Source organism: Petaurus breviceps, unplaced genomic scaffold (genome assembly GCF_028583685.1).
Source record: "Petaurus breviceps papuanus isolate PSGF00001 unplaced genomic scaffold, PetGlider_PUasm1.0 207, whole genome shotgun sequence".
NCBI classification, from domain to species: domain Eukaryota; kingdom Metazoa; phylum Chordata; class Mammalia; order Diprotodontia; family Petauridae; genus Petaurus; species Petaurus breviceps.
In genome coordinates this window covers 24293146-24305901 of record NW_027185850.1, presented here as the reverse complement: position 1 = coordinate 24305901, position 12756 = coordinate 24293146, and the positions used below count along the sequence as shown (strand labels likewise).

General features: G+C 44.4%; 1 protein-coding gene across 1 annotated transcript in view; it reads right to left on the bottom strand.

Annotated features, from left to right (window-relative positions):
• Positions 1–12132, bottom strand: part of LOC138164985 (ras-related protein Rab-3B) — a 57241-nt gene extending 45109 nt beyond the window's left edge. Inside the window, exons 1-2 of the mRNA XM_069093006.1 lie at positions 11818–12132; positions 1083–1313 (exon numbers count right to left, since the gene is read on the bottom strand). Coding sequence (XP_068949107.1) covers positions 1083–1313 — 231 coding nt within the window. The 5' untranslated portion in view covers positions 11818–12132. The remainder of the gene's footprint in view (positions 1–1082; positions 1314–11817) is intronic.
• Positions 12133–12756: the final 624 nt, after the last annotated feature.

The window sequence follows — 12756 nt, the reverse complement described above, 5'->3', positions numbered from 1 at the left end:
TGGGCGAGATAATATGTAAATAACTGGGTACATACAAGATATAGACAGTGTATATGGAGATCACCTCAGAGGGAAGACCCTAGCAGCTAGTGGTGTCAGCAGGGGAAAGAGACAAAAAAATGCAACCTAATTAATATTAAGTGCCTACTATGTGTAAGGCACTGTGCTGAGTGCTGGGGATGCAAATATAAAAAGACCAGTAAGGCTTTCTTGCTAGAAGAAATGTATAATAAAGGAACTCTGGAGGGGTGGATGGTGATGGCCTCCCTACTTTCATTTGCTCTGGCCTCTAGTTTCATCCACATGCCATTCAAAGAGGACTTGGAGACTGAAGCTCATCTTGGCAGCCCAGCCTATGTGCAGGCCTGCACACAGGTCCTATAGGTTCTAGAGAGTCAGAGTTCCTGAAATGAGTTTTGGGAACAGAGGCTCATAGGCAGTAATTTAATGAGAATTACAGGGAATTTTCTAACCTTAAGTCAGATAATTGTCAGAACTCTGAACCCAGAATTGGCACCAGACAAGCATAGTCAAAGGAATAGACTTAATCTTAGACAGACATTCTGTTCACTTTGCTGGCTATTGCTTAACTGGGTATAGTATTTCATAACCTTGGCTATGCACTAAAAGAGCATAAAGTATTCTTGTTGGGTAAGGTCTTTCTAGCTACTGTATTCCAGGAACAAAGAATAGCATATGGTATCAGAGAACAAATCTTGAGATTTTTTTTTTGTTCTGAACTAATGTATCTTCTGGCTGGCTAATAATTGATAATAATAATAATAAAAGAAGAACATCAGTGGGGGCTCATGAGCTATAGTTTTTGAGTAGGCATTGATCGACAGAGTATTTCAAATCCAGGGTAGCTTTCCTGGAGCTGCATATATGAAGGGAGCACCCCAGATGCTCTGGATAGATCACCACAGCTCTGACACAAGGACCCTAAAGGCTAGACCCAGGCCCTACGCATTCACTTGTGGTTGACATCCCAATGACTTGTCATCAGGCTCTTGCCCAGACCCAAGAGACCAATCTGCCCTTGGGGAGCATTCTAGTTCTAATTCTAGCCATTCAAAACTCACCCAGATCTGCAGTTTCACTCTCTTCTCATTGCGGTAGACAGTCTTCACCTTGAAGTCAATGCCCACTGTGCTGACGAAGGCCGGGGTGAAGGTGTCATCAGCATATCGGAAGAGGAAAGAAGTCTTCCCAACGCTACTATTGCCAATGATGAGCAGCTTGAACATGTAGTCAAAGTTTTGGTCTGAAGCATCTTTACCCCCAGCTTTTCCTCCTTCTGTCACTGAAGCCATCTGTAAGAGACATACACAATCACCTGGGATAGCCAGAAATACATATAGCCTCTTCTAGTGCCATTCAGAGAAACACCCTTGTATCATACAATGGAAAGACCCCCGGCCGTGGAGTCAGAGGAGATAGGTTCAAACTCCACCTCTGACTCTTAAACTTAGGTGACTTTCAATGAATCATTTTATCTCCTCAGTCTCACAGACCTCCTTTGCAAAAGGGTCCAGATGACCTCTGAGGTCATCCTAGACCATATGAGGTCCCTTATGTTATGAATCTCTGATTCCTCTGCCAGGATCTCCCAGGGATATCTTGGGTCATCCCAACACTTGTACCTGTAGCCATCATCCATTTGGCTTCTATTCAGGCACCCTGGCTCTCCATACCAATCCCCTCCTCCTGGCTTCCTCACCTAGAACCCCGGCTCCAATTAGATCACTCTCATAACCTTTCCCCACCCTTGGCCTTTCCAAAGCCTGCTCTAAGGCTTAGCTTATGCTCTACCCTCCCTCTCTCCAGCCCATTTACTCCCAACCATGTCTATCCTTCAAGTTTCAGCTCAAGCCCACATTCTCCATGATACCCACCCTGACCACAGCAAGAGCCCTCTTCTCTAATCCTTTCCAAATGTGATCAGGTATACCCCTCAGTCAGGACTCTGATTTACAGCCCAATCCAAGAAGCATTTATTATGTACCTACTACATGACGGGCATTGTATAAGGCACTGTGGATACCAAGACAGAAGAAAAGGAACTCTCCAGCCAGCTCCTCCATAACTTTGGCAACCACTTTTCCCCCATACAGATATTATTTCCTCCCTACCCCACCTTCTGTTTCTGGAAACTTGAACCGAGATCAAATCAACTTTGTACTAATGTCTTCCTCCATGACCCCACTCACCATCCTGGTAACTTTCTGGACCAAAGTGCCCCTCCTTGGCCACTACTCCCCTTTGTGGGTTGCCTCCCTCTTTAGAATATAAGCTCCTTGAGGACAGGGACTTGATAGACACTTTTTCATTCATTTATTTTCAAAAATTAATTTCTGAAGACAGAAACACAAACCACTGGAAACCTAGAAGCAACTTGGAAAAGCTGAAAAAAAATTTAAAACCCTTGCTTAATTTAAAAAGAGGATAAAAATCAAATCAACAAACTAGAGAACAGATAAGGTAAAATCACAAAAGGGAAGAAATGAGAAATATTGGAGCCTAATACCCACAAATATAAAAACCCAGAAAAACCCAGAAAAAACCCAGAAAACTTAAAAGAAGTAGAACATACAGAGCAAAATACCTGCACTAATACAACATGAAATACAGATCACAGACAAATTTCAGACTAAGAAACTGGGCTAACTGTAAAGGAACTAACATATAACTCCTGGTCCACATGATTTTTAGGTGAATGCCATCAAACTTATTAAGAATGATATCTAACTGATACAAATTATTTTCAAATATTAAGAAAGAAAACACCCTATAAGGGGCAGCTAGGTGGTGTAGTGAATAGAGCATTCACCCTGGAGTCAGGAGGACTGGAGTTTAAATCCGGCCTCAGACACTTGACACACTTACTAGTCATGTGACCTTGGGCAAGTCACTTAACCCCAATTGCCCTACCTTCCCCCCTCCAAAAGAAAAAAAGTAAACACCTTATCGAACTCTTCTTACAAGATATAGTCCTACTTTATAAACTAGGGAAGGGCAAAGCAAAGAAAGATGCTGTAGTCCAATGAATATAATTAAGGAATATTGATTCAAAAACTTTAAATAAATTACTGGCAATAAGATTGGCGTAATATAGCCAAAAAATGATTCAGCAAAATCAAATTGGAAATGCAAAGATAGTTCAACATTAGGAAAACAATATAATTATTCCTATCACAAATAAAACCATCTAAAACCACATGATTATATGAAGAGACGAAGAAAAATCCTTTTGACAAAGTACAAGACCCACATACACTAAACACCCAAAAGAAAATAGGCATAAAAAGTGCCTTTTTTAAAAATATGGTCAAAAGTAGACATCTAAAACAAAAAAAAAAATACTATTATACATAATGGGGAAACACTAGAAGCTTTCCCAGCAAATACAGGAATAAAACAAGGATGACCCCATTCCCTGCTATTACTGGATGTAGTTCTAGAAATGCTAGTTATAACAAGACAAGAATGAGAAATTAAAGGCATTAATATGAGGAAATAAAACTATCTTTATTGGCTGATGACATGATGTTTGATTAATTAATAGAAAATTAGCAAATAAACTAAGAAAGATAAAATATTTAGCAACGTGGCTAGTTATTAACTTATTAAAGCAATTTAGCAGTGATTTAGTAAAGGAGAAGTTTACAAAATAAACACATGCAAAAATAAATAGCATTTCTACATAGCAATAACAAAACCCAGGAGAAGATAATAGAAAGTGAAATTCCACTTAGAACAACTACAAAATGTATATCTGGAAATCAATTACCAACATATCCTGAAGACTAATAGAGAGCTACAAAAAAATTCATAAAAGAAATTTAGAGGGGCGGCTAGGTGGCGCAGTGAATAGAGCACCAACCGTGGAGTCAGGAGCACCTGAGTTCAAATTCGGCCTCAGACACTTCACACAAAACTAGCCATGTGACCTTGGGCAAGTCACTTAACCCCAACTGCCCTAACTTCCCTCCTACAAAAAGCAAAAAAAAAAAAAAAAGAAATTTAGAGGTAAACACAGTCAAGTCCATAAGCATTTATTAAATGCTGACTATAAGACAGGCATCGTACTATGGTGCTGGGGACACAAGAAAAGCCACATTCTAATGGGAGAAACAGCATAGCCAGCATACAAACCACTACGTACATATATCTATAGATACAGATACCATAAATATAGATATTTCTAGATATAACAGCATAGATACACAGAGTAAATCGGCGTGGCTCAAAGGAAAGTCAGAAGCCTCTGCAAATTAACCACAACAAAACAGCCGAAACTAAATATTGCAAAATTATAAAGACCAAGTTTGGCCCCAAAGAGATATAAGACGACACCATCCCCCAAACTCCTGTGCAGAAGTTGGGGTCCACAGATGTGGGATATGCCATATAACACCTGGCTTTTAAAATTGCTTTAAAAATTGGTTTTGCTGAATGTTTGGGGGTTTTTTTCTTTTTTTAAAATAAGAAATGACCCTGAGAATGGGATAAAGTGGGAAATGTAAACTATGTTAAAACAAAATAAAATAAAATAAAATATTTTTTTTTAAGCAATCGGGGTTAAGTAACTTGCTCCAGGTTACACGGCCAGTTATTTCTGGGTGTGGTGCTGAGTATCTGAGCCCAGATTTGATCCAGGTCATCCCGACACTGGAGCCAGTGCTCTTACTCGCTGAGCCTCGCTGAGCCGCCTGGCCACCCCTAAGCAATTGGGGTTAAGTAACTTGCTCAAGGTTACACAGCCAGGTGTTTCTGGATGGGTGCTAAGTGTCTGAGCCCGGGATTTGATCTCCAGGTCACCCCGACACTGGAGCCGGTGCTCTTAGTCGCTGTGCTACCTGGCCGCGCCAAAAATCAAATTTTTTAAATGAAGAAAATTCCAAATAATTTATGGGGTAGTGCTTGTGACTGGACCCTGTCAATAGAATACAAATGATGACACTTGCTAAATTAAATGTACAGATTCAGTTCTATATCAATTATGGAACTAGACCAAATAACAAAATTCATTTGAAAGAACAAAAGGTCTAAGATTCTCAAGGGAAATAATGAAAAAAGGAAGAAATGAGGGACCGGTGGAGAGTGGTTGACTATACTGGAGCAAGGAATGGAAGCTGTAAAGAGAGAAGGCTACAGCTGTTCAGGTTTAGTCCAGAACCCAGTCCCACCCCCACCCACCTACACCCACATATTCCTTTTAACTCTGCAATTCTGTGGACCAGGCTTGAAAAAAAGCCTGGAGACAAGTGAGAAAGACTCAAATACCAGCCCTTTCCCAGTTGTCATAGTGAGAACTGATAGAGGTGAAAAAGAAAGCCAAGAGACCAGTTGAACACATTTGGACAGATCCCTCAGGGGTTCTTCTCCATTGCAAGGGGACAATTTAGCAGGAGTTACTGAGGCATTCAGAGGCAGCTGAGAAAGCAAGCATCCCTGGGGCTGCCCAGGCTACCTGGCAGGCAGCAGGCTGAGAAATGTTAAAGACAGACAGGGTACTGCCCAGCTGTGAATTTGGAAACCCATGTGCTAAGATAAACATCACTTGCTCTTGCTGGCTCCATAAATAAGGAGGCTGGTAGTTACTACCTTGTTGGCATTAATGCAAATGAATCCCTGGTTAGGGGGACAAGACTTGACACCCCAAATGGGGGAGCCCCAGGGCTCTGAATGCTGCCTTTGAAAAGTTACTGTATTAATGATCTGAGAATCTCTTCTGGAAGAGACCTCAGGGGTCATCCAATCCCCGGTTCTAAGGAAGAGTTGTGGCTTCTCTCTAAGAAGTCCCTTACTCTACCAACATACTCTGTGATTCACAGGGTTCCTCTAGTGCCTGGCACATAGTGGGGGCTTAATAAATTTATAACCAACTGACCAATATTCTCATCAATTCTGCTTAAGCAAAGGCATAGAATCTCAGCAGTACAAGGGATCTCCAAAGTCATCTGACCCAACCCACCACATCTAACTAAAAATCCTCTTGAAGAACATACCCTACAAATGATTATCCCAACTCTGTTTGAAACCCACCTACCTCCTCACTCCCACACAACTCTAAAAGCAACTCACTCCACTCTCCTTGTTTGAAAGGTTTTTATTGGACACAGAGACTAAATTAAATGCCTCTTCCCCACACTGCTCCTCTCTATGGACCTGGGGTCAAACAGATTTCTTTCACAGGTCAGTCCTTCAAAATTTGAAAACACTTATAAAGTCCTTGCTTTAAGTCTTCTCTTTTTTTTCCTTCAAGGCAATCTGAGTTAAGTGACTTTCCCAGGATCACACAGCTACTAAGCTTCCAGTGCTCCATCGAATATGCCAGTCAGCTGCCCCTAGTCTTCTCTTTTCCAGGCTAAATAGGCTCAGTTCATACACTCTAGCCTCATATAACACAGACTTCAGACCTTTCCCCAACCTAGTTGCTCTCCTCTGGCCACTCTCTAACTTATCAAATTCCTTTCTAAACTCTGTAGCCCACAACTAAATGCCATACTCCAGATGAGAACTGTCAAAGGCATATGACAATCACCTTCCATTACTGACTCCCCCAAGGTGAAAAGAACACTGAGTGAGAGGACCTCTCCAAATCCTGAATGGCACATCTCTCTTAAAGCAGTCCAAGATCATAATAGATTTCTTAGCCACCACAGCCCACAGTTGACTCATATGAGATTGCAGTCCACTTAGACCCTCAGATTTTTCAGTTGTCTTGCTACTTATATTTGTGAAGCAAGTAATGTTTAGCTTATAATTGATCCGGTCCATCATTCTATACTATGTTGTATTTATTTCTGCAGTCAGACTACCAGCTGTTTCAGGGTCTTAGAACTTTGTCTTAAACTTAGGGTGAATCCCCCATAGTACCTAAGATGGTACTGGCCACAGATTAGGTGCTTAATAATGTTGGATAAAAGAATGAATTAATGAAGAATGTATGAATGAATGAGTGAATGAATGAATTGAGCATATCATGCCCTTCCAGCCTCAGTTTCCTCCTTGGGTTAAGGACAGTTTGAACTTAATGATCCCCAAGTTCTTTCCATTCCCGGACCCTTCAGGTGTCAGTATCCCCAAGACTGGAAGCCCATCCAGGATTCTTCCCTCTCTTCCAAGCAGGATCTGGCCCAGTTTATGAGCCTGAAGATATTCTGAAAGCTCCCTCTCTCTCCTTTTGCCAAGTAATTGCCAGAAACAAGCTCTTCATAAGAAGAAAGACTTTGTAAGCAAAATTCTAAGCACAGAGGCAAATGACTCTTCTGTAGAGGAGACCATAACTTATTTTTTTCATATTTTGATAACTATTTCAATAGATCAGTTTTCTCTGTAATTCTATATATTTTATATTATGCCTTTAAAAACACTATTCTGAAAAGCACTGTTCAGCAGACTGACTGCAAAAAAAAATGAAGAACCTCTAACGTACTGGATCTTTCTGAGGTTCAGTAACATGAGGGATTAGAAAAGCCTGACCTTTTCTCTGCTTAGTTCAAGCTCTGCCATTCATTCTGTGACCTGGAGTAGAAAATTTCACCTCTGGTCTTCATCTCACTTTTTCTCAAGGCTGTTTTTTACACCTGGAACATCTTCATTTTCCTTTTCGGCACTGGAATTCCTAATAGCCATCCTTTAAAGCTCACTTCAAGTGGTACCCCTTTCAGGATTCCCAGGCCAATAAACACAGCTCCATGCAGAAATCTCAAACACAGTTTTGTACCTCTTCTATGCACTCATCATGTAATAAATAGGTAATTATCTGTTGGGTCTGCCTACTAGAATGTAAACTCTTTGAGACTAGACCAGTTTCTTTTTCAGATTTTATCCATCCCTGAGCACCAAGTCCAAGATTGTGTACCTAGCAGATGTTTAAAAACATTTGTTAAATGTAGGAATGAATAAAAGCACAGATGAATGGAATAAGTGAAAGCAGAGGACTGGACATGATGGTTTTCAAGGTTCCTTCCAACTCTGACATTCTAGGTTCTAAGGTGTTTTTCATTTCTCACATTCCACGATTCTAAAACTAAGCATTCTAGTTGAAAACTGGCAGAAATAGATCTCATTTTAAAATTTCAGGTGCTTTCTAATAGAATTCTGGTTTTGTTTCATGAAGTGTTTTTAAAAATTATAATCAGGGCGGCTAGGTGGTGCAGTGAATAGAGCACTGGCCCTGGAGTCAGGAGGACCTGAGTTCAAATACAGCCTCAAACACTTGATACACTTACTAGCCATGTGACCTTGGTCAAGTCACTTAATCCAAATTGCCCTGCCTTCCCCCCTCCAAAAAAAAATAAAATATGATTAAATCTATTTTAGGTAAATCCTACCATCATAATCATCTTATCATTAAAAAGAAATATCATACAGCTACTTTTTAGAATCCCATGCCACCAATGGAAGTGCCACTACCCCCTCATGACTGCATACCCTCCTCATGGGCAAAGTACTAAATAGGAAATAAACAGCCTTGTGAGACATGAGCCACTCTTAGAAACTGACGGAGAGACTATCACATTGGAGACTAAGGCAATGGTGCCCACCTCCCCCATTGTCTGAAGTGGAGTCCTTCTCTACTAGGGTACGAGAATGGGGTCCAGGAGGCAGTCTCCTCACCCCCTGGTCATCACCAGTGGCTCCACCTCCAGTTTATTGAATGTGAGCACACTCCATGAAATATTTAAGCTAGACAGTACCGTAGCAGCCAACTTGTCCAACCCCTCATTGTGCACGATTGAAAACTGCTGCCCAAACAAGGAAAATAGCTTAGGTGAGGTTACATAGAAACTCGGTGGGAGCCCTGGGCCCAAATCCCAGGTGTCCTGAATCCCAGGTCGTTGATCTTTCCAGGACACTAGAACCACTTGCAAGATTCTTTCCCTCCTTCAAACATCTACTGAGTGCCTATTGTGTACCCTGAACAATGCTTGATCCTAGAGCAGATCCCACACAGCATCTGCCCTCTTAAAGCATAGAGTTTAGTAGGGGGAGAAGACGCAAATACAGATAACTCCCATATCTAATATATGCGGGAGCATTTGAAAGGGGCAGACAAAGGAAGAAGTGAGATTTCAGGTAGAAAGGCATTATTGGCCTGTGGGGGAGAAAGGACACTTCATCAGAAGGCTTATTCTAGCCAGCCTTTACTCAGCCAATCTAGCAACAGCCAAGTATTTTTGAGGGCCTACTATGTACTGGGTACTGTGTTAAGCACCAGGGGTACAAAGATGGGCAGAGGAAGCTCCCTTTAGGGCCACATCCTTCATGTCTTTTCTGATTCTATATCAATTGGACCATGCCATCACCATCTATGTGCATTTGTTTTCAATCCATCCATTATTTGAAAATGGTGCAGCGGAGTCAATAAGGCTTGGGTTCATGACCTGTCTCTGAAGTATAATTGCCTATGTGACCTTGGGCAGATCATTTACCCTGTCCCCACCCTCTCCACTATCAGTGTTCTAAGTTAGTTGCAGAGAAGGTGCTGATCTGCTTTGGGAAAGGGAGAAAGATGGATAGATGGATAGATAGATAGATAGATAGATAGATAGATAGATAGATAGACAGATAGATAGATAGATAGGCAGATAGATTTAATATGTATTTACTTACTAATGAATGCATTGTAGTGCAGTGCTGGACATATAGCAGGTGCTTAATAAATGTTTATTGGTTGATGGATTCCCAATAGAATGTAAACTCCATCAGGACAGAGACTATCTCACTTTGTATAACTGGCTAGGTAGTTAGCTTAGTGTCTAGTATGTAGTAGGTGCTTAATAAATGCTTCACAACCCTATTTGTAGGCAGAACATATTTCTTCTCTTGGACCTTGCAAAAACCTATTCCTTTTTCTCTCTGGATCGCATACCTCCCTCATATACCTGTCTGTTTTTTCATATTTAAATGTCTCTCTTGATTTCTGGTTTGTTGGTTGATTGTCACTAACTTGTGTGAGTTCTAAGGTTCCTCTGAACTGTGACATTGTGATTCAACTTCAAGTCCATGAATTTGGGGAAGAAATTGAGCAGAGAGAGAGAGAGAGAGAGAGAGAGAGAGAGAGAGAGAGAGAGAGAGAAGCCTACCTTCTAATAGATGAGTTCAGCCCTGAGATATAGTGCAGGCTAAAAATACCTATAGATCAAAAAGCTTCAGCTAAATTGATGGATGAATTAAGGTTGCCAGATAAGTGACCTGTAGATAATTGAGCCATTATGGTCTCTTCTCCAAAAAAGATCCAGTGGGATTCCTGGATGGAAGACCCATAAGGAGCTATTAGAAGAAACTCTGAGGCCAGCACAGCCCTGACCCTGTGGCTGATGTGGAAGGGCAGCCATGACCTTCCCTAGCTGCTGCTGACACTCACTTCTACTCCACCCAAAGCACTGAACAGTAGAAAGAGGGCAGGCTGTGGAATTGAAGGCCCCAGCTCTGCCATTTACTACCTGGGAGATCTTGGATAAGTCACTTTCCTTCTCTCTAGTTGTCAGTTTCCCCCATTTGAGGGAGACTTGAGAGTCCAGGGAAGTTTCCCCATTCAAATGTAAACTCCTTGAAGGCTCCTGATTTTGCCTTCATTTCCTCAATACAGCACATTGATAAATGCTTGCTAACTCATAGGCCGTACTAGCCAATCTCTGAACTGGCTCTTCTAGCCTTTGTCCCATGATCTGATAAGCCTCATCAAAGCTCTGCAATGGAGAGAAGCAAGGAGGGCAGGAATCATATTAACCCTATTGACAAATGAAGAAACTGAGTTTCAGAAAGAAATGGCTTAAAACCCCGGATCTTGGAGCTAGGAGTCTTCTTGGCCAAATAAATGGTGATCTATTTGGAAGACGTACAGTGTTTGAGGAACTTACTAGACCATCTCACTAGAACCCCCTAAGGAACCGCTCCCACCGCTGAGTATCCCTCTGACACCGAGCTCATGGAGAAGTCATCAAAATCCCCTTCCCCCCACTCACCTCCGTGCATGTAAATCTATATATACAATCACAGGGCCACATACATTCAGGCAATAATACCTAGGAAGACGAAATATTTTACTCCCCTCTCTATCTCTAACCCCACTCCTCTGGCATTGCTAACTCCCCTCCTCTTCCCAAAGAAGTCTCGCCCACACCCTCCTCAATGGACTCCAGAAGGTCTCCACTGGGAGGCAGCCCCGCCCCCCCCCCCCCATGGGGCCACTCCCAAGACAGAGAGCAAAGCCGGGAGGGAGCCAAGCTGCCCTTCCACCCTCTGGAGCCTTAAGGCACAGAGGTCTCTCTAGCTCTTCTCGTCTCTGCCCAGATTAGGGGCCCCAGCTTTAGAAGTAGGACCCAACCACTGCCCTCTCCCCGCAACCCACTCAGGTCCCAATGTCTAGCTTCAACCTGCCCCACCCACCGCACACAGAGCCCAGGTTCGCCTCCTCCTCCCCCCAGCCCAAAGTTCCAGCACCTGCTCTCAGATTCTCCGGCTGCTTCATACTTAGATTCTCCACACATGGCCTCTCCCTTAGGTTACCCTGGTCTGGAGACCCTTCGCCGGCATAGTGCCCTCATCCCCATCCCGTACAATCAGCCTCGGTGTGTGTGCTGCCGGCACTCACCGCCCCCCCCCCAATCTTCTCGGTCAGCCAGAGCCCCTCTCCCCAACGCCCCCTGGTCCTGATCCAGCACCCTGTGCCTTCGACCTTCTTCCTTCCCTAACCCTGATGTCCCCAGTTCCTCCAGACTCCGTTGCCCCCCATCCCTCCAGCGCATTCTCCCTAATACCGTCCCCCGTCCCCAGATCGCTCTGCCCCTGCGCTCCCCCTACCTTGGTTGGGGGGCTCTGAGGACTTGGGGAGGGGGGTTCGGGACGCTGCTCTCGAAGTCAAGCCTCCGAGTGCGGGAGCACGGGGCCAGCACCTGAGAGGGCACTGCAGCCACCCGGGACTGGACCGACGGGACTAACCAACTGGCAGCGCAGGGCAGGGCAAGGAAGAGGAAGGCGGTGGCTGCAGTCCTGACTGCCTGGGACGGAGCTCAGAGAACCCCTCTTGGTCCCCGAGGAGAACTCTCCAGCTCCGGCAGCGGCTCGATCTACGGCGGACTCCGAGCGCCCAGCTCTGGCTCTCCAGACCGGCTCAGGGAAAAGGGGCTGGGGCTGCGGCTAGAACTGGTCAGTCGCTAAGCGCCTAACCCCGCCCCCAGCACCGCCCCTTTCCGCAGGCACCACCCCCTTCGCCCCTCCCCTTAGGTCCAGCCCCTCAAGTCCCACATCAGCCTCCAGCCCCCTCCCCTCCGCCCCTCATACCTCGACCCCCAGTCGGTCATTTGCTCCTTAGCTCGCTCCTCTCAGGCCCCGCCCCTCTGCCCCCCAACCCTTTTCTGTCAATCCCTACCCCTCAATCCCCCAAACCCCAGCTCCCTGATCTTTGCCTCTCAGACCCTAAACTCGCTTAGGTTTGCAGAACTCTGCCCCCTCCTCTCAGCCCCCCACCCCGCTAATTCTCCTCGTTCTGCTTCCCTAGCTCTGCCCCCTCGGCCGCGGCGCGTTGGCTCCCGGACCACGAAGCCCCTCAGCCTTTACCCCCAACAGCCCCTCCTTCAGCCCTCCTCCTTCAGTCCCCGCCAGGTGCTCAGGCCCAAGAAGGCCATCAAGGGTTAACTAAGCTGCAGGTTCCGTAGCTCCCGGTGACAGATGGGGGCGGCTGGTGAAGAATGGCTGGTGCCTCTGTGGCCGCAGGGGACAGCTCTGATCCGATGTACTTGG